This window comes from Podarcis pityusensis, assembly GCF_964106645.2.
Source record: "Podarcis pityusensis genome assembly, chromosome: 1".
Taxonomy (NCBI): domain Eukaryota; kingdom Metazoa; phylum Chordata; class Lepidosauria; order Squamata; family Lacertidae; genus Podarcis; species Podarcis pityusensis.
In genome coordinates, this window is record NC_138028.1 from 47,672,790 (window position 1) to 47,698,786 (window position 25,997).

The window sequence follows — 25,997 nt, forward strand, 5'->3', positions numbered from 1 at the left end:
CTGCAGAAACTGTCAGTTTCAATTCGAACTGTAAAGTCTTTCACTTCCAGCCATTTTTGAAATTATGTTAATAAGGCAGATGTTTCTGTTTGTTTACTTTGCCTTGTAATTAGAAGAGAACGCTTTAAAAGTATGTGTCAAGACAACATTTTTTTCTGTTGGTATAAACTATATGCTCTATGTTCAGGGGTTTGCTGTGGGGCTGTTTTTGTTTTTTTGGTCTGGTTAACCCACATATAGCAATTGAAAGGACCCAGGAAAGAGGAAATCTCCAATTAACATCAATGCAAACCTTAATGCATGCTAATTTCAAGGGCAGCTCATTTAAACCACGGTCAGCTGATTTCTGTATTTCTACAGGATTAACTCTTCAACATCTGGCACCGAGGCTTCTTCCAAACATTATCATAGTTCAAAAGCTTTTCTTCTAGCAATCTCCAATGCTGGCAGCAATCCCAGATATGTGGAATGAAAATGAAGCATCGATGTGGTATACGCATGCGTGTGCACACAGACAAGCATGCCAGCTAAAGTAAGTGATCCCACAAACCGTCCTACACAAACCATGCTGGAGCTAACAGATACTATGCCAGGCTTCCTCAGCCTCGGCCCTCCAGATGTTTTTGGCCTACAACTCCCATGATTCCTAGCTAGCAGGACCAGTGGTCAGGGATGATGGGAATTGTAGTCTCAAAACATCTGGAGGGCCGAAGTTGAGGAAGCCTGTTCTATGCAAATGCTGACAAGTCAAAATTGACTTTCTTGTGACTTTAAAATATCTAACATTTCAGGAAAATATTAGATTTTGGAAGCTTCCCCATGGCAAGCTCAGCATGTGCCTCTTGTTCTTAGCATGTGAATGACAAAATCAGCAGCAGGCAATTTTGTTTTATCCTTTAACTCCGTGGTTCCCAATTAGCTAAATACTGAGGACCCTCAATTTTTCAAAAGCCAATCCACAGACCCCCTACCTTTGAAAATTTTGATAACTCTATGGTGGTTACCTGTGCAAAGCAATTTTTTTGAAAAAAATGTGGGGTAGCCCCTAATAAGCAAAGGATTTTAGGCATACTAAAAAACAGACTAGGGCTGAGTGATATATCATGATGTTGGAAAACAGATATCAGCAGGTATACATTGCGATATTCCGATATATCACGATGTCTTAAATTTGAGATCAGGTGTGGGGATGAGGGAAGAAGTAGCCTCAGAGATCGAAGGTAGTGCCATGGTGTCTTGAAGTGAGGGTAATCAGCTCTGTTTTCCCTCAGCTTGAAGGAAGGCAGCTCAGATCAGCAGCGTTTATCAGCCGAGATCGGAGGTGCCTTGAAATCGGCTGCCCTGCTCTACCTCACGCAAGGAGCAATATATTGCCACATATTGCCAGGTCAAAATCGTTATCACAGTGTGATTTAAAAAGCGAGTTTGGTCAATATATTGAAAAAAATTGCACAGTGCTGAAACAAGACCATTGAATCTGTGATGTTACCATGCAAAAATGACAAAAAAAATTAGTTGTGGGGAGGCAAGGGATGGGGCCGCGGACCCCCTGGGTGTGTTCTCCGGACCCCTAATTGGGAACCACTGCTTTAACTAACAGCCAGATCCTACTTATGTTTCCTTGAAAGTGCAGCTGTGCTCACTGAGACTTATTCATAGTAAATATGCTTAGGATTTCATCATGTGTGAATGAAGAGAGCTGGGGATAAGAACACAAGAACCGCCTGCTGGAACAGGCCAATAGCCCATCTAGTCTAGCATGCTGTTCTCACAGGGGCCAACCAGATACATTTCACTCATCTCAAGGAGACACATGGCCAGTTCCCTAATTGGAACCACATTTTTCGGCTGCGATGTTATGGGGCCCATCATCAGACCCAAGGTCCTGAAAAGTTGTTGGACTCCAGCTCCCATCAGCCCCAGGCAGTACGACCGATGGTCAGGGATGTCAGGACTTCTTTTCCAACAAAATCTGGAGGGCCAAAGCTTTCCCAATGCTGTTTCATATTGCATTTTAATTGTTATATGTGGTTTGCAGGCTGCCCAGAGAACTTGTTATGGGGTAGTTATGTAGATCCAGTTGAGAACAAGAAATGGCTCAAAGTTGCGTTGCCCAAACTTGTGTTGCCCAGGTGTTTCTGGCAGCACAGAGAGTGGGCATGTTGCAGGGCAGATCTTCATGAAGCCAAGGGCAGCCTCTGTATGTAGGAAAAATCATGCTCAATATTTCTCTGATCAGTTTGAGGTTATTATTGAATGTTCTCTACTGCATCCTGTAACAATAAAACCCAGACTGTTTTATTGCCTGCGAGTCGGATCAGAGGGGAGATACTGTTGCTTTATGTTCGGAGCACCATCAACTTTTGCACCTTCTCTCACGAACCTTGCAAGAATAGAGGAAACTGCCCAGAGCAAGCAGGTTAACCACTCCTTGAAGGAACAGCTGGGTGCACCCAGGTGACTGTTGCTGGGCCACTCTTCACGTTATCACAGAACAAGTGGTGGGATGGATCCTGTACCTGGGGGAGAGCAGTCTATGATGAGCAGAGACAGACTCACAGAGAGCGATGAACAATAGTCAGCAGCTGGAGCAGATGGTTCCTGGACTTAGAAACATAGAAGGTGTTGTGAGGAGGTGAGAGGGAAGAGGGAATGGTACCAAATGGGTGCTCTGTCAGTACAGTGGTACCTCGGGTTAAGTACTTAATTCGTTCCGGAGGTCCGTTTTTAACCTGAAACTGTTCTTAACCTGAAGCACTACTTTAGCTAATGGGGCCTCCTGCTGCTGCCGCGCCGCCAGAGCACGATTTCTGTTCTCATCTTGAAGCAAAGTTCTTAACCTGAAGCACTATTTCTGGGTTAGCGGAGTATGTAACCTGAAGCGTATGTAACCCGAGGTACCACTGTACCAGTATTGGGGCTTGGGGAGAAACCAGAGAAACTGTGATTATAGTCCTCCTCCCCCCGCTCCCGTTTGGGGTTGTAGTGAAACTGTGTGCAAAGTGGTTGTCTGTTTTGTGCATTCAAGCTGTGAGCAGAGGCAGATTTAGGGGAGAGCGACCAGTTAGCCTGCACTGGGCACAGAGCCAAAGGGGTCTCGCAGGGACCCTTGTTGTTTGCCAGCAACAATGGCAAACAAAGCAAGAGGCGGGGAAGGGGGAGTGAACTGAATTTTGGTGTTGCACCAAATTTTAAAGCCCAAAGTTGTCCACTGCTGTGAGGTGCTTACCTGTATTTATCCAGTTGTGACATTGGTTAGAGTGTCTTTTGCCAACAGAGGGAGTCTGTTGGGAGCAAATGTTACAGCAATATGGTCAAACAAGATGTAGTCTTGCTGTATGTAGGAGAATGGAGAAAGGGAGTGAGACATGAGAACAACAGTTATATATTCCAGCATGTTTGCCCCTTCCCTTGCTTAATTGTATGGGGTGGCCTATCCTAGAACCCCCAGTTGCTTGAATTGAGTTTTGTATTGGGTATTTGGGGTTTCACACACAACAATCCCTTCGTGTGCAAAGTGACCTTTCTCACTTTTCCCCATCACCAAGTCCCCCCGCTCCCTGCACAAATTCTAAGTGTGCACAGCACCAGGCCACAAAGATACAGTCCACGTGCTACATGCCCCATCATCTGAGCTGTGGTCTCCCCACCCCTACCATCATCTGCAATGTGGAGATAGTGCTGCTGGCCAACCTTACAAAGCTGTTGTAAGGATTATGGAGATACCACGTATGAAGGTTTTCACAAAAGGGATTTTTCACATTTATTTATTTTAATAGCTTTTCTCCAAGAAAGGTTCTCAAAGTGCATGGCTACAAATAAGACAGTCCCTGTCCCTGCGTACAGGACACAAAAGGAAAACAGATTGGGAGAGAGGAGGAAATAAACAAACTCAGGTATAAGTTCTTACCTACTAAAATCCTACTGACGTCCAACCTTAGTCATACTCAGAGACCCACTGTTGGCTATCACTCGCATTGAGCTGTAGAGGCAGGCGTGAGGGTTATTCAAAAGGCACATGGGGAAATACTGCAAGGGCAAGAAAACTCGCAGTACGCTCCATCCCCTCCTCTCTTATTCAGACCCCTCCTTCCTCCTCCTCCCCGCGTCCCCCGTCTCGCGGCAAGTGGCGCGGATCAGCGTTCCTCGCGCGTCTCTCCTTCCCGCGGAGCAGCAGCAGCGGAGGCTCCATCGCATCCTCGCAGGCGGAGCTCCGAAGGCGGCGGCGGCGGCGGAGGGAGGGAGGGAGGCAGGCAGGCAGGAGCCCCGCAAGCGAGGCCGGTGGCGGCGGAGATGGGCAGTCGCTGTCCTCTTCCACCTTCAGCTTAGGAGCCACAACATGCTAGGGGTTGCGCAGCCCAAGGCACCTGCCAGCTGCCTCCTCCCGGCCGTGGGCAGAGGCTCTGCGCGGGGGTTGCCGGGCGCCATGGAGAGGCCGCCGCAGCCGCCACTGCTGCTGCTGCCGCCCGTAACCTGATCTGCCCCCACACGACACACTCACTCACACTCGCACACACCAATACCCGTTTGGTGCTACATCATCGAAAGCCCGCGGAGCCCCCGAAAGCCCAAACGGTGAGTGATCGGCACCCCCTCCCCCTCTTCGCCCACCCCAGATGTTTTTGTCTGCGGCGAGGGGACTGATCGATTGATGCACGTTTTGCTATGGGGCGGGGGGTGGGAATGGAAGGGTCGCCGGGAGGGGCAGGCAGCTCACCGCTGTCGCTGGAGGAGAGTGTCCGAGGCTTCCCAAGGATGGCTGTTCCCCATCAGGGTGTTTTCTGGGGAGCGGCGCTGCATCCCAGCGGCAGGGAGACGAAGCGGAGGCTTGTCCAGAACCGGGGAAACCGCGGAGAGGTCTGTCTCACGGGACCCGGAGGAAAAGCAAGCTTGCGTTAGAAAGAGGCGCTTTGGGATCCTGATCCCCTCTGTCGTCTCCGCACCTACCCGCCCTCCCCTTTCTCCGGTGGGACTTCAGGGCTGCTAGATAGACAGCAGGGCAGGTGCGAGGGGGCTGGGGAGACGGAAGGGAGGGGGACCTCTTCAGCGCCCCTCTCTCCCATCTCATTATATGGGGGAGGCTAACCCACGTTGCCCAGGGCGGAGGGAGAAGCGTTTGGGGCGGCGGAGCTTCGGTTGGGATCCCGCCCATTCACACACACACCGCCGTTAGGTTCCCCACTCCTTGATCTCCCGTTACTCAGGACGACTTTGCAACTTCTCGCAAAACTCCGCACTCTTTCTCCTTTCAGTCACTGGGGCAAGAGCCACGGTGCATAGAAGCCAACTCCTAGGGGCCGATGTCCCTTCGGCCCCCTCAATAAAATATTTGACACACACACACACCCAATCATTGCCATTCAAATAGTGTGCCTCTCTGCACCATGTCTTGTGATCGCTTATGCGGGGTGCCCCCCCCCCCAATATTTTATTCAAGTTGGCACCCCTGCCACGGTGCGGGGAGTCTCCCCGGATGGATCTTGCCCGGGTGCTATGGGGGGTGGAGAAAGGTTGTGGGTTCCGCTGCTTCCCACTGAGCCCCCCCCCCCCAGGCCATGGAGACGCAGATGCCGGCTAATCCCTCGATGGCAGCAGATTAAATCCCGGCGAGGTTATTTTTACGATTGATCCTCCTGATTTCGCTGCTTCTGTTTTTGCTTTCGTTCCCTCGCAGATCCTGCAGGAAGCCAGGCATGGTGGATCCGGTGGCGGATGCGGGCGAGGAGAAAGACGCAGAGCCCGGCAGCGCAGCAGCAGCAGCAGGTGGAGACGAGGCCTCGGCGGCGGCGGCCCCGGCCCCGGCAGCAACAGCAGCAGCAGCAGCAGCCAGTTCCTCCTCCTCGGCGGCGGATGGTGCCTCTCCGGCGTCCGCCTCGGGCGCGGCGGCGGAAGCGGCGGCTCCTCCTGGCGGAGACGCGGGGCAGCTGCGCGAGGAATCGCCGCTGCTTCACCTGGACCTGTACAACTTCGACTGCGCCGAGGCCGAGGGCAGCCGCTATGTGCTCACGAGCCCGCGCTCGCTGGAGGCGTGCGCCCGCTGCGCCGTCAAGCCGGTGGAGCTGCTGCCGCGCTCGCTGGGCGAGCTGGTCAAAGAGGCGCCCGGGCGCTCCATGCGCGTGGCCGCCGGCCTCTACGAGGTCTACGAGATGGACCGGCAGAGGAAGCTGCAGCAGTGCCGGGAGGAAAGGGAAAGGATTATCCGCGAGGAGAAGAGGAGGCTCTTCACGCCGCTCCTCACCGCCAGCCTGCCTTCCTCGCCGGCGCCCAGGATCGCCTTCAAAAGCACCAGCGGCAGCTGCACCCCAGTAGGGCAGACCAGGACCGGCTGCTTGCCGCCGCCTCCTCCTGCTGCTGCTGCTTCTGCTGCTCCCACGGGCGCCAGGACCAAGAAGAGCCACTCCCTGGACTCCTTGCAGAAGAGGAGGGATGGCCACTCCACCAAAACCTCCTCCGACTCCGGGGCCTCCTCCTCCTACAGCGGAGACAGTTTCCGGGACAAGTGGCCCAAGGAGCTGCCCAGGACTAAGACGGTGGCAACCATGACAGCCCTAGTAGGCCGCAGCTTCAGCTTGGGCGACCTGAGCCATTCGCCCCAGACGGCCAAGAAGGTGGAGAGGATCGTCAAGGAGGTGAAGAGGAAGAAGGGCCTCAAGGAGGTGTCGGAGAGGGACCGGAAGATCGCGGCGCTGATGATTGCCAAGCAGCAGGAGGAGAGCATCTTGAAGGAGCAGAGGTACAGTGCCCACCTGCAGTGGGACATCCAGCGGAGGCAGGCGGAGCAGAGGAGGGAGCGGGAGGAGAGGCAGAAGCAGAGGGCCTTGCTGCAGTGCCACCAGCTGTGGGAGTCGCGGCTGGAGAGGCGGCGCAGCAAGGTGAGCCAGGAGGAGCAGGCGGCCACCCTGCTGAAGCAGAAGCAGAGCTGGCAGCAGGAGGAGAAGTGGCGGGAGCACCTGGAGAAGCAGGAGAAGATGAGGCGGGAGAGGCAGGAGAAGGCCCTCCTGGATGACAAGAAGAAGAAGCGCCACCAAGAGCACAACCTGAAGGCTCAGGAGGAGGTCAAGAAAGAGGCCATGGAGCGAGAGGTGCAGCTGCTGCAAGAGAAGCTGTCCTTGGCCGCCCAGAAGAAGCTGAAGAAGGAGCAGCTGCTGCAGAGGGAGAAGCGGCTGCTCAACCAGGCTGAGAAGCGGAAGCACGAGATCATCCTCAAGGAGAAGGCCAAGCAGGAGGCCGAGGAGAAGGCGGTGCTGAGGGCTTCTGTGGAAGGGAGCCTCAACAAGGCCCAGGAGAAGTACGAGCAGCTGGTGGAGAAGAGGAACCAGGAGCTGAGGGAGAGAGCCAAGCGGGAGGAGATGCACAGCCAGAGGGCCAAGAAGGCAGCGGAGAGGAGGGACCGGGAGCAGAAGGAGTACTTGAAGGCCTTGGCCAGGGCTTCCGAGCGGAAGCTGCAGCATGCGGCTCAGGTGGCCGAGGAAGTGGTGCAGCAGAAGGCCCAGAAGGTGGTGCAGAGCCGGCTGGAGAAGGAGAAGGTGCAGAAAGTGAACAAGAGGAAGGTGGAAGAGAACGAAGACATCCGTCGCAGGGAGATCTTGCAGTCCATTGAGAAGAAGCTGGAGCGGAGCGAACAGATCTGCAAGGAGAAAAAAAATGTCTTGGAAAACGCCCGGTCTGTTGCTCGGGCATCGTTCCATGTCCGGGAAAAAGTCCGGGAAGAGATGAACATACGTACCTTTGACAGGATGGCCTTTGAGGCGGAATTGCAGGCCAGCCTGGTTAAGAAATAAACAGTCTTTTTTTCTATTTCAGTTAAGTGGCAAAACCTTTTTTTTAAAACCTTATTTATTGTTTCAGAGGAGCACAGAAACTTTGGCAGCTACTTCACAGAACTTTTTCAAACTGCATTTGTTCAGACACCTGTTTCTGCCATTCCTGCAGAGGAAAAGGTATATCTTACCCTCCACTGAAGAAAATGTTGTTTACAAGGCTCAAAACAGGGACAAATAAATTTTCTACAACCTAGTGCTGCAGTAAAAGCTCCTCAGAAAATCACGGGCCATTTCAATTCCTCCTGCATAAATTACCAAACAAGCAGCTACTTCCTTTTTTTATACACCTCACACTTAATTTGGACGCCATTCGCTTTGGATCAGGCTGCAGCATTTGCATGCTGGGACTTGCGCTCCCTTTAATATATAAAGACGAGTGTATTTTACAGTGTTTTGGCTCATATGGTGCACTTTATCCATGCTCTTGGAATGGAAACACTGGAGCTTGTAATGGACATTTCTAGACAAAAAATGCAAGTAAAATTCTGATTAGGCCTGATCTATGGCATTAAGCAATATGCAGAAACTCTGGTGCAAATAAAACTAAAAACATATGGGAGGTGTTTTAAAGCTCTTTTCATTAACTTTTTGCTGAGAGTTATTGGGTGGTATCCAGCTGTGTCCATTGCTGAACAAAGGGATCCTCAGTGGAACAGGAAAGGGAGGCAATTTTCAGCAGTCCCCCCCCCCCAACTCATGCAGCCTCCCATGGTTTCTCTAGAGCTGAAGCTGTAGTAGGAATCACAAAAAATGCTTGCCTCCCTCATTCTGCTGCTGAATGCCTTCCATCAATGGGCAGACACCAATGGATGCCACCCACTTTTTACAAGAAACGTAGCAGAAAGAACAGGCAAATGCTGCAAATATTGACCTGTAGGAATAATTGCACCAAAAGTGTTTAAAACCACCTTGAAGCTCGGTTATATTGTTGCATTCCAGGTGCGTTTCTGTAGTACCATACCTAGATTATTGGATAAAACCTGTTTTGACTAATGTGCCCAATATAAGAAGAAAGTATCGTGCCTGATCAGAGAGCTGTATGCTGAACGTAACATCTCCCCTTATCCAAAACATTAATAGCAGCTAAGTGTATACACAAGTGCAACTAGCTGCAGGCGAAAGCTTATGAACCACCTACATATTGGATGGTAATTTAATTCCTTCACAGTATGAAACAAGGTCTACTCAAATTATTTCATTTGTTTGTCAAGTGAAGCTAATAATGGTGTATGGAGACATATCTTGTAACCAAATGAGTTTTGTAATATCTCTGCTCAGCATGGGATCATATCAGCTTGGATAGCTCAGTTGGTTAGAGTGTGGTGCTGATTATGCCAAGGTTGCAGGTTCAATCCTCTTATGGCACAGCTCCTGAATTGCAGGGGGCTGGACTAGATCAGTGGTGGCCAAACCTGGCCCTTCAGCTGTTTGATGGGGGTTGTAGTCCTGAAACAGCTGGAGGGCAGAGTTTGGCCATGCCTGGACTAGATGATCCTCAGGGTCCCTTCCAAGTCTCTGATTCTAAGACATTTCTACAACTTTGAACTAAACAGTTGTGTTAGCAGCAGAATGAGTCCCACTAGCAGAATGGAGCTCCCCCCCTCCATCTCCCTCCAAATTAGCACTGTGGGGGGGGGGTCAGGAGAACCCCAAGAATGGGGAGCAGGGGGAGGAAAAGGGAAATTATTTCACCTGGCAAGCAGAAATATTTGCACCCGCAGAACCATCGTAATAGTGCAACACTAAATTTCTCTCTCTGAGTATCGTAGAACAAGTCTCTTAAGGAAGCACGATTGTCCCCCCGAAAATTGCACTATGCAGAAATAAGTTGTCATGTTCATTATTTGGTTGGTTATAAATATTGTAACAACTTAACTTAGCAAGCGAGATCTTCTGCAGTATTGGAAGGGGCTAATATAGGAATGGTAATGTCCCCAAACAGAACAGAATTGCTAAATGTTGGCGACGCATCAGGACTGGCTTTACAATTCTGTTTTTACATAAATTATACAACACCATGAGCATATATGCCAGGTAGGTTTTTAAAAAAAATTAATTTGCTTATTTATTAAAATATTTCAGAGCACCTTTCGAGGCGTAATGGCCCTCACAAGGTGGTGTATAAAATTCCGGAATAAAGTATCATGATATATAAAAACATCCAGTTAAAAATGGAACAGTACAAATCAATCCAAGCACAGCAGTTAATAAAATGAGATTGAAAAAGAACGGTCTTCAGAGTTTTCTTTTTTTTTTAAAAAAAAAGCACAACCTGATAATGATGCAGCCACACATCTTTGGGAGGAGAGAGCTACATAGGTTTGAGGCAACCACCAAAAAAGCCCTGTTTCAGGTACCTGTCAGCCTAGTAGCACATAGGTAGCTAACCTGATGTCCTTCAGATGTTTTAGACTCCCAACTTCTGTTGGTTTCAGCCAGCATGGCCAGTGCTTAGCGATTGTGGGAGTTGTAGACTACAGCCTCTGGAGGACACCCCATTGGCTATGCATAATCTAACCTGTATCATTAAGAGGTTGGGTGGCCATGATCTGCCAGAGATTCTTTAGCTGTGGTTTCCTAAATTGCAGCGGGTCAGACTAGATGACTCTAGGGTCCCTTTCAGCTCTACAATTATACAATTCTATGATAATAACAATATAAAACCTGGGAGTAACAGAATGTGTAAACTTGTAAATGAATACATACATTATTTATTTATTTATTTATTGGCTATAGGATATGGTTAAGGACAAGTGGGAGAAGCCAAAAAGCTTAGATGTATAGTGATAAATTCTAAAGTCCAGGCACTTTACATGACAATCCACATCGCGTTCTAAGATTACATAACAGAAATGAATTTCTGGCTAACACAGACATTGCGATTTCAATACCAAGCCAGCTTCTCTCTCCACTTCAACCCTGCACCTCCATCCTTCTGCTTTGTTTAAAATCCATGCTGATGAAGCATTTGGATGGACTGAAAAGTTAGCTTGCTAATTCATGACATTTGAACTGGTCATGATACAGGGTCTTTGGAAATGGCAAATCAACTCTCAGCTATGCTTGCCAATTTATCCTTCCTATTTCTCCCATTGGTGAGTTTCTTTCTGAGAAAAGCTTTAAAACCACCTTTTTAAAATGTGGGGTGGGGGTTTGGGGGTGGGGTGGGGTGGGGCTGGCTATTGGGTTGTTGTTTTATTTTGATCATGTATTTTATGGTTTTATATTTTCATTTTATTCTGAAAACTGCCCTGAGACCTGCGGGTATAGAGCGGTATATCAATTCAATAATAAAAACAACAATAATATTTATTTTGCACACAGATAATTGGCAAATAGCAGCCCAGGAGATAATCCCTGCTGTGAAATAAGTGGCAGTGCTACATCCTTGCCTGTCCCTGCTCCTCTATGCCAATGATGTTCTCCTGGAGACACCTAGCTTGGTCGTCCTAGGGGATTTTAACATCCATGCCGACACGACCTTACAAGGGGCCGCTCGGGACTTCGTGGAAAGCATGGCCTCCATGGGGCTGTCCCTGAATAAGTCTGGCCCAACTCATAGCCGCAGACATGCCTTGGACCTGGTGTTTACCTCTATGGATGTTGGTGATCTGACACTAAGTAAAAGCGAAACAAAAGAAGTGCCATGGTCAGATCACTTCCTGGTGCAACTGGACTTCTCTGCAACCCATCCCCTCTGCAGGGAGGTGGGACCAATTCGGATGGTCCGCCCCCGCCACTTAATGGATCCAAATGGTTTCCTGAGAGTGGTAGGGGATGCTTTATCCCATGTTGATGGCCTTTCAGCCGATTCCCTGGTGGCCCGCTGGAATGTGGAGTTAACCAGGGGACTGTTTGGCTCTGAAGCGCCCTCTCCGATTGCATGAAGCCCGGACAGCCCCGTGGTCTTCCACGGATCTGAGGGCAATGAAACAATCGTTGAGACGGCTAGAGCGCCGGTGGCGGATAACTCATTCCGAATCTGACCGGACACAGGTTAGAGCTCAACGTCGAGCCTACCAAGTGGCGATAGCGACGGCGAAGAAGACCTTCTTCACCGCCTCTATTGCATCTGCAGAAAACAGCAGCAGGAGACTTTTTCAGGTGGTTCACAATTTAGCGGAACCACCTGCGACATCGGGGCCCAGTACGGGCCACATGATCTCCTGCAATGATTTTGCAAAGTTTTTTGCAGATAAAATCGCTCAGATTCGGGAAGAAGTAGACTCCACCGTGGGAGCAGGGCCAGGGCGGGAGAGTGCTAGAGTCCTGTCTAGTCAAGTTGTGTGGGATCAGTTCCAATCTGTTACCTCCGAGGATGTGGACAGGCTGCTTGGACGAGTGAAGCCAACCACCTGTCTCCTGGATCCTTGCCCATTATTATGCAGTCTTAGTGGCACACTTGAGGTCAAACTGCACACTATAGGCAGCACATGACATCTTCTCTGACTTAAATTTAAAGCAGCAGCAGGAGGAGGAGGCTGCGATCTTGAGTGGAGGATCAGCAGGAAGGAGAGCAATGGCTTGTCTCCTGTCCCCCGCCCCCCCTTGGGATATTTTCCTACTCAAGATTGCTCCCCAATTGCTTTTTCTCTGGGGGGAAGGCACAGTGGGAAGAGAGATAAGTGCCTGTATCTTTCCCTGCAGAGTGAAAAGTAGGTTGTGTGCATGGGAGGGTAATCACCACCAGCACCCCAGCCAGCCCTCTGCTGAAACTTGCAGCCAGTTTTGCTTCAAAACGAAAGGAATTGCTAGAGAAAAGATACCTGCAGATATGTGAGCCAAACAGTTTGGCCCTTGGAAGATTGATTTAGGATATTGACACACAGATAATGACAGCTTCATTCTGCCTACAGGAAGGTGCTTTTCACCGAGACAAAAATCAATTAGGCTCTCCCTGTGACGAGATGTTGTTAAGGCCTTTCTGTCTCACGTTCTTCGTATCATTGTATAGACTTGCTACTAATTAGTGTGCCTGTTCTTCTACCTACTACATGAGCATTTTTCTTCAGGGATTTTGCCCTGTGCATTTATCCTCCGCCACAGCAGTAAGTAGCAGTGGTCAACCTTTATGAATACAAATACTAAAGGATGCCCTGTGGATGCAGATAAGGGAAAGATGCAAGGCTCAGTACTGCAAAAACCTTCAGCATTCATTGGCCAGGCACAACTGCACAAAGCAGATGGTGAAATGGAGAGAAGGGGAGAATCTGGATGCTCCACTCGGATGCCTCCCTTGCGGGTCACACTTTTAATAATTGATTTATCAGCAAATTTATACCCTGTCAATGACACGACTCAAAATCTACATACTGCTCTGCATTTGAAGAAACTGCAACAACTTACGGCACCAATCCGAACTTTTAAAGGCTGTTTTGTTGAAATTGCAAGCGGCGCTCCAATTTTTTTACTCGGGTCACTTGCAGATGACTTGTTTATCGAGCGTCCATCCAGATTGGCTAGCACAAAGTTTGCAGGGAGGTGTGAGCAGTATCACACCAAACAATTGTTATGCCACACTTTCCAGTCATGTTTCATGCCGTAAATTAAACGTCCAGGGTGGGGAGAGCAAGTTTGTGGTGCACAAGCACCAAATCCATTTTAACTGCGTAACCTAAATTTGCTAGTATGTAATTGAATCTCACCCGCAAAATAGCAACGATCTGGAAGTGCCCTTATCCACACTTCCTCCTGTCTTGCAGCTTTCCCCTGGGAGAAACCACTCTTTAGCTCTGTGGATTGCAGTTTGCTCTGATTTAAAGCTAAAGAGCAGGTTTTCACTGGGGGAAAAGTGAGGCAAGAGGGGAACTGCTCAGATCTGTTCTTTCTAGGCATGGGATAAATGGAAGGGTGGATGAACCCTAAATTGCTGTAATGATCATCCTGGTTACCAGGATAGCAGCTTAACAGAGGCTAGGACAGTTTAGAAATGGCCACCTTCCACCCAAATTTTTGTTATTGTACGTATGCAAAACCATGTTCAAAATCACTTAGGTCTTCAGGTTTTCCCCCTATGAATTGCTAATCTAACTGGCTTTGGTACTCCCCATAGAAGTACTGCCACATATATCACAGCAGGGATTATGATGTTATCTCCTGGGGTGCTATTTGCCAATTTTCTGCGTGCAAAATAAATAAGCTTTTCTCAGAAAGGAAACTTGCCAAATAAACTAATCAGAGAAATGGGAAAGATATATTAGCAAGCATAGCTGAAAGTTAATTTGCCAGCTATATTTCCAATGATTCTGTATCAAATCTACCAAATGTACCAATCAAAATGTCGTGAATTAGCAAGCTAACTTTTCAGTCCATCCGAATGCTTCATCAGCATGGATGTTAAACAAAGAAGGAGGGTGGAGGTGCAGGGTTGGGGTGGGAAGAGAAGCTGGTTTGGGATTGAAGCCGCAGTGTCCATGTTCGCCAGAAATTCATTATGACCATAGAAGTACTTCTCATAGAAGCCTGTAAATGTGCAGTGCACTGGGGAAGAAAGGTGTCTACAGACTGGGACGCTGAGCTAAATAGAGGCCAGAATCAGTGGCGTAGCTAGCCGCTCAAGTGCCTGGGGCGGTGCATGAGCCCTGCAGCTGGGAGCGGAGAGAGCCGCCCATGGGGGCAGGGCAAGCTGCCCATGGGGGCAGAGCGAGCCAAGGCAGGGCACGCTGCATGGAGCCTCTTCGCAGCCTCCCCCTATACTGCTCGAAAAAGCAGCGCGGAGCTTGCAGCCAGTCCGCCCGCTCCCCCCCCAGGAGAGACGCGTGCCCCCCCGCCTCACCTAGCTACCAGTGGCATAGGAAGGGGGGTGCAGGAGTTTTTTTATAAAGTGTAGTGAGCCCAATTTTTCAAAAATTATTTTGAGAACACATATTTTTGCCATTTTGTCACCCCCTCAGAGATTACACCTGGGGCAGACCGCACCCACCACACCTCCCTTCCTATGCCACTGGCCAGAACCTGAATTTCCAGGGAATGTTCTTTTAGAGCAGCTCTTTTAGGGGAGCAGCGGAGGGCTCAATTAGTTGATGTGGTTGAAGGGAGATGGGCTGGAAGTCCAACAGAAACTTGACAAATGAAAGTTTCACTCTCTCACCACCAAAGGAACACAAGTGAATAGCAGAGAACCTGCAGAAGCGACGCTGACACAAAACGCCACATATATTAAGTAAAATAGAAACATCGCCACCCCACCCCCACTCACCTTTCCCCCCCTCCACCTCTTTCTCCCTTTTCTTCCTAATGTCTCAACAAATGAAACTGATCTGTAAAAAATGTTACCTGGAGGGGAAAAAGAGAGAGAGAAAGAGAGAGACATTGCACATACTTTTGTAAACCAAGAAAATATTTAGTAAAAATACATTTAAAAAACAAAACAAATGAAAGTTTCAAAAAATCCTGGGTTAGGGCTTAGCCTCAGTCCTGATCCTTTTTGCTCCATTTCACTCCAATTACATTCATTTAGCAGCACATAGCCTCTGAAAAGAGGAAAAGAACCGCTTTTCCAAACGTTAACTGCATGCATCAGCTATATTTGGACGTCACACAAAAATGCTGCTGGGTGCTGATGCTCCTATGTCTTCTTCACACAGCGTAAATGTCTGTGCCATATGGCTCCATACACTCACCATCGAAATGCCCCACTTAGGCTACAGCATCCTCCAGGCTGTTAATAAAAGCGATAATGGCAATTTCTGAAAGGGTTAATAATGTAACCCTTTCTGAAGATCTCACGGTAGCAGACTTTACTGGTGGGTTACTGGGAATGGGTGGGTGGAAGTCTGGAAACCCGCCATACCCAAGCCATGCAGCAAAGATATGGAAAATATTGCCTAATGCAGCAGTTTAATTACAAAGCGTTTATCTCTTGATCCTGAGTTTAAGGATTTGCCTCTGGCAGATAACACAGCCAGCACGTGGAAGATGCTCAAGAGGCTAAACTCTCGCCATCAGGGAAGCGGCTTTGTCCTGTGGTCTCTGGCTTCATCACGGCTTCTGGAAGCAGTTCATGCTTCAAGAGAAGCTTGCCCTGGATATGCAGAGAGTGGGATGGGTGAATGGGGTTGTAGCCTCCTGCCTTCCGCGTCCTCCATTGACGTGATACCTAGAAAGCACACACCATTCCACACATGCATCTCCATCACTATTTTGGGCAGCCAAGTGTATTTAGTAGTGTGTGCCAAGAAATAATACTTCACGGCGGGGGGGGGAGGGAGCTTTTAATAGTGCAGGAGGTTATTAACTGAGCAATACGTCTGGCTCAAAGGAGAAAGTAAGGCTTCCTAATAGGAGGGGAAACAGGAGCAAAGGTTAAGTGGCTATTTCCAGCTAGCAGGAGAAAGTGAGACATTTAGGACGTAACCCTATTAGGGATGTCAGAGAATTCTGATGCAAATGGAGATGGGAGCAGAAATTCCAGATATTCACTTATTTGTCCCATAACCAAAATCAACCCAGCCAACAATCTATATATTGATATTTGCTGTTGTTGTTATTTTCATCTCCGCAAATGATATTGTTGGGGAGTGGGGGGACGGAGACTGGGTTGTATGCCTGAGTCCCCTTCTAATTCCTGGATCCAGCAAAGATTAAATTACTGGAAGAGTCAGAGCAGCTTCTTGGTGAGGCAATAGCCCCCTAAGTGTGGGTTGTTAAGGAAGTGGCTTGGTACCATAAATCAAATGAGTGGGCTCTCCCAACTGAACTGGCTGGTAGTTAGGACAAAATCCAGTGTAGACCTGTGTGAGAGAGCAAGGAGCTAGAAGCCGGCTGCAGGCAGAGGACTGTGAGAGAGATGTGATTGATTTCTGCTGTAATCCAAGGCTATGTCTATGGGAGTGATTTCTGCTGTAATCCAAGGCTGTGTCTATGGGAGAAGCAAGACCCTCCTGTGAGCCCTTCCATCTTAGGTTCGGGTTGCATATATGTGTGAATAAGCCATATACCATAAAGACCCCACAGTCTCCACTGGGCCTCATTTCCAAAAGAAACATGAACCCTGGGTAAGTGTCTGGAATATCACACAGCTTGGAGACTGAGGTGGCGTGCAACAATATGGTTTATGTTGTTCCTTTTTACCAATTTACATTGTGTTTCTTTTGTATTGAAATGCATGGTGTTGTATAATATAACTGTACATAACTTTTCACCCGAGCGGACGGCTAGACAAATAACATTGTTTTTGTCAGAAGCCAAACTGTAGGTGAAATGAAACAGAGGTGCTTGCAAAGAATATGGGGCAGAATGGAAACTGATGCCTTCTTACACCCCTAAATCTATATCTGTGGGGTGAAGGGATACAGGATTCTGTAGAAGTTCCACTACATTGGCAGAATCCCAGCTGGGGCTTCTTCTGCAGCCCCTATGCTCCTGGTGTGTATAATTGGGTGTTGGGACTCAGGAGCAGAAAGAGATGTTTGCCCCATGCTGTGTGTGAGGATTGGCTTCTGTGGGCTGATGAGGAGTTACAGAATATAACTTGTCTGACGGCAGGGTGAAAAGGTCTGAAGTGGAATAGCAGAGGAAAGGTAGAAGAAGCAGAGGCCTTGAAAAAGAGAAGCCCGTTGTTCAATGGGCACCCACAAGATTTATAAAAAGCAGGTGCTGTTTGCAAGCAAAGGGAGCTTTGAAAACTGGGATAGTCAGAATTAGAGCCAAGAGGAGACATACGTAAGTGTTGAGTGTAAAGTAGGAGACTGCATTTCACTTATTCAATTATTCAATTAATCACAGCTTTAGCTGCAAGTCGTTAGCTGGATATTTATGATCTAGCCCTGGTGCTGAAGGATTATATATTATTTAAGGCAGATTTGGGGTTGGTCAAAAGCAGCATGTTCATTATTCACATCCAGCAAATGATGGCTTGCACCACGCTGTTTTCTCACAAATTCGTGCCTGTATTATTCCCAGCAGAGGTGTGAGACTTCAAGCAACAGCAAATGAAAGTATTTTGCTCAGAAGGAAGAGGAAGCCAATGTTGCCATTATGGGGTTGGTTGGTTGGTTGGTTGGTGGGTGGGGAGGGGAGGGGAAGAATGGGGATGAACCAGGAGTGCACCAATACAAAATCCTGATTCTCTGCCCCACACAACTGGAAACTTGTCTCATTTTATTCTCCCTCGGGGTACTACAGGACCCAGGGAGCAGCTGGCCTGAGCTGCTTTCAAATATTCTGGCAAGATAGTAAGAATGAGCAGATGGCCTTACATACTCTTTCCACGCCTGACCCCGAATATGACTTAGTGAGTTCTCTATAATTCATGTCCTTAACTGTTTTCCTTCAAACGTTAAGATTTTCCTCTCCTTTGATAAAAAATCTTGCTGTGGCCGTTCACCCTTATCCTAACCACGTTTATTCAGGAGTACATCTCAGTTTGATTCCAGTGGGATTTACTCTCAGGTAACTATGCTTGGGATTGTAGCCTTTGTAGCATAAAAGTCCAACCCCCAAACAAAACAAAAAACCAGCCTTTGTGCTCAGCTCTTCTAAAGCCTGATGCCTCACTGTTAAGGCTTAACTGTGCTCTTTGGTATTGTTGCTATGGTAACCCAACAGTTTATCCCTCACTTCCAAATATATTCGCACAGTTCTTGTTAAACACTCCCCCCTCCCTTGCAATTCTCTATTGGAATCCAATTATCTTGCATTAATTCTAAATCAAATTCAGAGCAGCATAAACACCCATAACACGTGTGTAAATGATTATTTTTATAATACTGTTAGCGCCACATGCACATATATATTCTGTGCCTTTGAACATGCAAGAAAGAAGCTGTTTTCTGGTAAGAACCTGATACCAGGCTGTTTTGTTTTTGGCTTAGTTGGGTAAAATGCAATACTGCTGAAAGCTGCTGGCCTTGCAGACTCAAATTCCCAGCATCTCTTTCAATCCATAAAACAGGCACCCCAGTAGGATTCCTTCCCTGTATGACTTTGACAAAGTACACGTTCAGGATCCTGCCTTAACTGGGGATGTCAGTCTCCGCAGTATATTTTCTAGTGCTCCCATCAGACAGGATAGTTTGAATTTGCTATCATAAAACGTAGAAATGTCACTTATTGGCAGTTAAATATTAAGCAGGGTAAAAACAAAACACAAACACCTGAAACGAAAAGGAACCGTACCAAAACTAAAACAAGTAAACAAGCAAAAACCTGATTTGACAAGGCATTGCCATCAGAGAGCTCCACTCTGTGCTTGGAAGGATTAAAGCAACAAAGCTCTTGGCATAGAGGTGACAACTGTATATGAATTCGTAGTGGTACTTTATGGAACTGTCTGATCAATAGGAATATATGGGTGCAAGTGGTTCACTGACCTCGGCCTACAGGAGTAGTCAGTGTCCTGGTGCTGAGCAGCCCATTTTGATCACAAGTCCATGGTTGGCCCCCCACATACCCCTATGTGACCGATCCTCTCCCTCGACTGCATAGGAGCACATCCGAAAGCTCTGCCATTCTGAGACCTATATTTTTATATTGTACAAGAGGTACACATATGGGACAGCATTTTGGCTGGTTGACATCTGATGACCTTTTAAATGTTTTGTGGCATTATTTGTTTGTTTTTATCATGCATTTTGTCTTTTTTTTATTTGTGAACCGCTCCGAGAATCTATAGGACAGTATACAAATTAAACCAACCAACATACTTTATACATGTTTGTTAACATCTACACCCATGCCACAGTTAAGAACCCAACATGTAAAATAATAAAAAGTGTATGTATCCTTATGTCTCAATTTCTAAGTGCATATTGCTATTATTGGGTGTCCTTGGAATTTACCATGGACTTACCCTGTCCTTAATCTGAAACCCAATGCCCATTCCTATTTCCAGGCATGGCATTGAGATAGTTTTACTGACAAAGCCCCATTCAGCTGAGTTTTGTGTTTCGGATCTTCAGATGGAGTGAAGAGAAGCTTTTCTCCAGAGATTGTATGTTGCCTCTTTAGACAGGAAGGCAGCAAGAAGGAACTTTGACCACAAACCTATATCTGCATCTGATATCACCAGGTAAGATGCAACTTACCTGCCTGTTACATCAGGTACACTTCACTTTTATGTTCTTTATGCTAAAAAAGAAAGAGGTCCTTTTGGTTGCATTCTGCTCAGGTCATGAAAAGGCACCACCAGAAGGCATACACTGAACTGGGTACAGAACTTCAAATGACACAGCACCTGTGTCATGCTCATTGGTGTGAATGGAAGATAGTGGGATCTACACACAGAACAGAGAATATGTGATGCTCACAAACCTGTGGAAAGTCCGTTTCAAATTTTATTTGTAGCTTACAGCAGAAGAGCAATGGTTGGGTAGCACCAGGAGCCACCTGACAAGCTGTTAGGTGGGGAAAAAACATTGGAAATATATCTAAGGCTCCTTAAATGTTGTTATAGGACTAAATATACTAAGGTATTGATTTAACATGGAAAAAGAGTTCAGAGAGCTAGACAGCTGGAAACAGTAGCAAGGTAATGATGACCTTTGGGGTTTGGTTTTCCCAGCTAATGTTTCCTTCACAGCTAAAAATTGAGGACAGAATAGCAACGGAGGAGAATCTATGCATGGAATCAATACAAGATTCTAGAGAACAAGAGATAAATAGAGAGCTGAGCTCCAGGCCACAGATGAGACCCATTAAGTATGACAGACAGCAATGCATGGATAAATGAGTGCTTTTAACACACACACACACACACACACACACACACACACACACGAAGGCGCGCACACACACAAAACACACTGAAGGAACTTCCCCAGAGATTCCACATTCTCTCATGAACTGAAAAGCATTCTGCTAAAAATGATCATTCCAACAGCCTCTGCTGGGTTGCGGGGGTGGGGGTGGGATTTGTTACAACAATGTCAAAAATGGGGAGTGGGATACACCTGAATGGCCAAAAAAGTCTCAGGTCCCAATGCAAACAAATAATAAATTGTGAATATATCATCTTCTTTAAATTATAAGAAAGGAACGCACCTAAAAGCAAATATGAAATCTGATTTCAGACAAAATTATATCTAATACCATCATATCTAATGACACGCAATTGTGTCAAACGATAGGTAAGGAAAGGGTCACAGGGACAAGAACAACTTTGTATAGTTTGGCTGTGTGTATTGAGATGTTTCGGCAATGCTGTAACAAGTGGGCTACATAGCAGCATTTGTCTTCTAATTGTTGCTTTGTTGCTTTATTAATTTATTGGATTATCTAATTCCAGAAAGCTGGATTTTTGTACATTTCCATCCCATGTGGAGATATGTACTGGGTATGGTATAGCCCCTCCAGCAAGGTGGTGAGGCACCAGGATGGATCATTACCATCTTGTAATTGCCAGACCATCTCTCTTAATCCAATCAACCCCAAGGCTTGCTGCCATCCAGTCAGAACGTAAGTGGGCATTTGCAGTAAGGACATAACAAGGAACTGCAAGCAGCTGGAGAAGCAGCAGCACAGGAAGGCCATTTTAGTTGGATGTTCTGGGAACTATGCTGCAGAGAAAAGCAGAGCCCTCAGGGTATCCTGGCACCCACAGGCACCATGCTGGTAGTGCCAGGATTAAAGTTCCTCCATTTCCATGCTGATTGAAATTGTGCCTTAGATGGACGTGCCTATTCAAATTCTGTACTTGTCTGCATTACTGTTTCAGGAATGTCTTAATTTCTATGCTAACTGATGTGCACTAGCAAGAATATATTCTAGTCTCTGTGACAGTTTTAGGACTTGGGAACCTCTGGTTTGCAAGGAAGCTAAGAGCCCTGTACAGCAGACCCACCAGGGATAGTCCCAGATTTATAGAGTCTGGCCTGGTTTTTTTTATATGATCCTGGAATGTCTCACTTTTCCTCTCTATTTTCATCAGAGAAATATTGGAGGGAGACAAATATATATATATAATTTTTTGTCCAGAGACAAAAAAATGACAAGGCCAGTTTTAAAAATCTGACTTACATCCATTCTGACTTGTAACTTTATTCCTCAAAATTCTTCTGAGGCTTTAGACACACATTTTTATGATGTAGCCAGCACAGTCTATTTTGGAAAATTCCAGTCCCCTTACCGAAGGCCACATCACCAGTCTGTCTAGTGACAAACATGGAGCCAGCGTCGCCTCCAAGAGCTCTTCTCTGTCCTTTACCAGGCTTGGAACCCTGGGCTGAATGAAAGAGGAGTCCTGATTTAGAATAGTGAGAGGAACAGCACAGTCTTTCTGCTCTCTGACTGATAATGAGCCTGGCACATTCTTCCTTGTGAAAATCAAGAGAGATACATTTTAAACTATTAACGAGAGCAGAAAACAAATCTCTGAAAGAAATGCACATTCTTTGCATACAGCTTTTAAAGTGATGTTTCAATATCATTGCCACCACATTCTTATGAGTAAACACGGTAACAGCTGGTAGGACGTCCACACAAAGAGAAGCTTCTGGGGCTCTGTTGCCACTCAATTCTAGCAGACTTTTTGAAGTCCCTTCCACCCAGGCCGAATGAATGGTAGGAAACCTCAGGGAGCAGCTTAAAGATTCTCCAAAAATTTGCAGCTTCTTGAGTTTACTGGTAGTTCATCAGAAGGGACTTTTCAGCTCACAGACATGAATGCTGGGCATTGTGTAGGGTTTTTTAAAATAAATAAATTGCAGCAACTTTGATTTTCACTTTGCATCAGGTCACTGCACCGTGGTGCAAGTAGACACTACTTAACACTGTCCAAGCTTACCAAAGGCAGGTGTGTATACTAAAATAGCTGACAGCTATGATGATTCATAGAAGTAAGCCCCCATTGAAGTCAAGGGGGTCTACTTCAACAAAATGTAATGCAGCGGAATAATGTCAAGGTAAAAACCTGGTAAATATTTATTATTGATGGCAACTATGACCTGGAAAAACTGTCTGCGGAGTGGACAAATGGCAGCTCCCTCGGCCTGTAAAGCGAGATGAGCACCACAACCCCAGAGTCGTTCGCAACTGGACTTAATTGTCAGGGGTCCCTTTACCTTTACCAAAAGCAGAGCCATTTGAGGACCTAGAAAAGGTCAGGTATACCTCCAATGTCCCTTGATAGGTTGTGGACTCTCCTTCACTGGAGGTTTTTAAGCAGAGGTTGGATGGTCATCTGTCCTGGATGCTTTAGCTGAGATTCCTGCATTGCAGGGGGTTGGACTAGATGACCCTTGGGGTCCCTTTTGACTCAACAATTCTATGATTCTATCTGACCACCATAGTTTAAATTCAGCCTCCATTGCTTCATTTGTTATTTCCTTAAGTTTGTCTCTTCCTTTCCTCTCCAGCGCAAGTTCCTGAAGTAGCTGAGACTCAGAATGCCCTGGCCTTTCAAAGCAGTAACTGAAATAATTGGTTACATAAAGTGAATTAAGTCACAGCTGACTAGTGAAGAGTTCAACTTAAAGAAGAGGAACTTCAACAGACAGAATGGGGCCACTGTATGACCTGAACAGAGAGTGCAGCCTGTAGGACTGGGATGCTTTCAGCACTACCAACAGAGCACTAAAACACCGACTCATAAATATCACTAGCCTCAGTGTGCAAAAGTATCTCACGCTACTTTTGCAGCCTGAACCCTATGCATGCGGTGCAACAAACAGATTACAACAGGGAACAGTTCCATTACTTTTTGTAACAGCCCTATAAAAGGCCTGCAGGGGGTGGAAGAGGCTAAAATTGGGGTGGAGGAGTCAGCAAGTGCCATTTGCAAGATCTCATTAAGGGCCTTTGAGCATTACATTCATTTGCATGGAATTGCAGCCTTGACACCAAGGGGTTATTCTCATTGTAACTCCATGGGCAGGTTGATGGACTTCTCTGTAAAAGCAAAAGCAAAATTAAGTCCAGATCTAAGAAGAGTCCAATGCCATTAGTATGTTACATACTTACAGATCTTCCCAAATGGTCCTGGCACCAACTGAAATAAATGCTGGATTGCACCAATTTAGTTTTATGACTTTATGCTGCCAAACACATGGCAAGGAGTAACACCAGTATCCTGTGACAATCACTAATTAAAAGGCACGTTCATTTTTAAATGTGTTTGCGCGCTGGCATATGCTAAAAACAAATCTTGCTGAGAATAGGTAACAATTAGTTGTGTTTCTGTCAGCGTCTATGAAATACATGGCCTGGCTGGCCTGGCTGATCCACTGGGATCCCTTCCAGATCTGGTTCTGTGACTAGGGCCCTCATTATGAATTATTTTGGGTAGGGAGGTGCAATAGTAACATTGCCAGCAGGGTGTTCTTGGGCTATGATTTTTACAACAAACCACAGCGTATAGCTTTTCATTTGGACTGTTGCTGCATCACAGCACCATTAAAATCTCATGCGTTTTTCCCCTGAAAGGACTTTGGCAAAATGACCCTGTTTGCTCCCAGCAGAGGTATTTCTATCTGACAGCTTTCAAAGATATTTTGATTTGCCCCATCAACTCCCGGCTTTCTAAAGCATTCAGCAACCCAACCCCTCCATTCCCATTTGCCATCACTCACACAGTACTTCTCTTCCCTGTGGCAAGTGCACAGCCAAGACTCTTAAGGAAACACAATGAATAGGAAAAGGCTTCTTTCTTATTGCCAATTGCTCCCCTATTGACTCCCAGGCCTAAAGGCAGCTTCTTCTTCTCCACTAGTTCTTTTGTAGCAGCTAGGAAGGCAGTCTATGCAGCTCTTCATGTTCTAAACATTTGCTTTGTAAACATGCATGTGTTGTTGTCTTTTATGTACCAAGGAGAAGACGTGGAAGCATCTGGAACCAGAAGGCAGAAGTCAACCGTCTACAGAGCTGCCGTTCATGACTCTGGTTTCTTTGGGATAGACCCACACCCTACTTACAAGCCAATAAAAGCCTCACAGGTCAACTAGAAGCTCCATGAAGACACAGACCTTGGAACTTTTAGGCCATCCTATGAACTGAAGAGATACTAAAATAAAAATTAAAAATCCAACTTTCTACTACCTTGAAATCTGGAGCCAGTCTCTTATTCGAGGCTCAAATAAATCCCACAGTTATGGGTCTCTGTTCAGATAATGAGTCTTGATCCGGTCTTTTCTAACAATGATGCATTACCTTGCTTCATATATTACATGGGTAGGCAAACTAAGGCCTATGGGCCGGATGCGGCCCAATCTGGCCCACGGACGGTCTGGGAATCAGCGTGTTTTTACATGAGTAGAATGTGTCCTTTTATTTAAAATGCATCTCTGGGTTATTTGTGGGGCCTGCCTGGTGTTTTTACATGAGTAGAATGTGTACTTTTATTTAAAATGCATCTCTGGATTATTTGTGGGGCATAGGAATTTGTTCATATTTTTTTTCAAAATATAGTCCGGCCCACCACAAGGTCTGAGGGACAGTGGACAGTTGAAAAAGTTTGCTGACCCCTGATTACCTTGCCATCAAAGTCCAACAGGTGAGATGGGAGTCCAAGTGTATTGGGCCAACAATTTCAGATATACCGTATTCAAGTGAATAATGGGGGATTACCAGAATTCCAACATGACTGTATTTTCCATCTGAAAATAGCATTAGGGAAAGGAAAGCTTAGGGGAAACACTGCACGAAAACAACACAGCACCATTTTTCATGGATAAATCAGACAACTTTTAATTCATTTCCAAATACTTGGTGAGATTATTAGCTTTACATACGGCAATATCACACCAGGATCAACTGAGCCACTCTGTTCTTGACAATACTGTTACTTCATTTGTCACAAAATAAACACTGTACGGTAAAAACCTATGCTCCTGAGTATACCTTGGTTGGGCTGATATTAAATAATTCCACATTTACTCTAGAAACAGAGGAAGTTGTCTTATACTGAGGCTGGATCTAGACATGTCAAAGAAGAGATTCAGTTAAACGCGTTGCAAACTCATACAGGGGAATCTGGGAGGGAAAGATGGGACTCCACAGTGCCATCTGGTGTCACAGGGTTATATAACACTTTTTCTTTACCAATCTAGCTGAGTCCAGCCGGCTTTCATCCATCTTACTCAGTAGATGGCAGTGAATCTCCAGGCAGCCCTACTTGGACCTATCCTGGGGAAAACATGTGCTACACCATGGGTAGGCAAACTTCTAAATTCAGCCCGCAGACAGTCTGGGAGTCAGCATATTTTTACATGAGTAGAATGTGTCCTTTTATTTAAAATGCAC

The 25,997-nt window shown here is 46.5% G+C and overlaps 1 protein-coding gene and 3 long non-coding RNA genes across 4 annotated transcripts; 3 read left to right on the forward strand and 1 right to left on the reverse strand.

The window, feature by feature from the left end:
* Positions 1–927: 927 nt before the first annotated feature.
* LOC308473985 lies at positions 928–4,100 on the reverse strand. Its single transcript, XR_013984431.1, has 3 exons — positions 3,911–4,100; positions 3,230–3,284; positions 928–2,519 (listed from the first exon to the last, which is right to left on the reverse strand). It is a non-coding gene; the product is annotated as an uncharacterized lncRNA (long non-coding RNA).
* Positions 4,101–4,259: 159 nt separating this feature from the next.
* CCDC177 (coiled-coil domain containing 177) lies at positions 4,260–8,407 on the forward strand. Its single transcript, XM_080992090.1, has 2 exons — positions 4,260–4,575; positions 5,675–8,407. The coding sequence occupies exon 2, from the start codon at positions 5,694–5,696 to the stop codon at positions 7,779–7,781; it is 2,088 nt and encodes a 695-aa protein (XP_080848216.1). The 5' UTR covers positions 4,260–4,575; positions 5,675–5,693; the 3' UTR covers positions 7,782–8,407.
* Positions 8,408–16,420: 8,013 nt separating this feature from the next.
* LOC308474132 lies at positions 16,421–24,960 on the forward strand. Its single transcript, XR_013984522.1, has 3 exons — positions 16,421–16,819; positions 17,310–17,486; positions 24,567–24,960. It is a non-coding gene; the product is annotated as an uncharacterized lncRNA (long non-coding RNA).
* On the forward strand, positions 17,884–21,213 carry LOC308474318. Its single transcript, XR_013984653.1, has 3 exons — positions 17,884–18,057; positions 19,724–19,833; positions 21,049–21,213. It is a non-coding gene; the product is annotated as an uncharacterized lncRNA (long non-coding RNA).
* Positions 24,961–25,997: the final 1,037 nt, after the last annotated feature.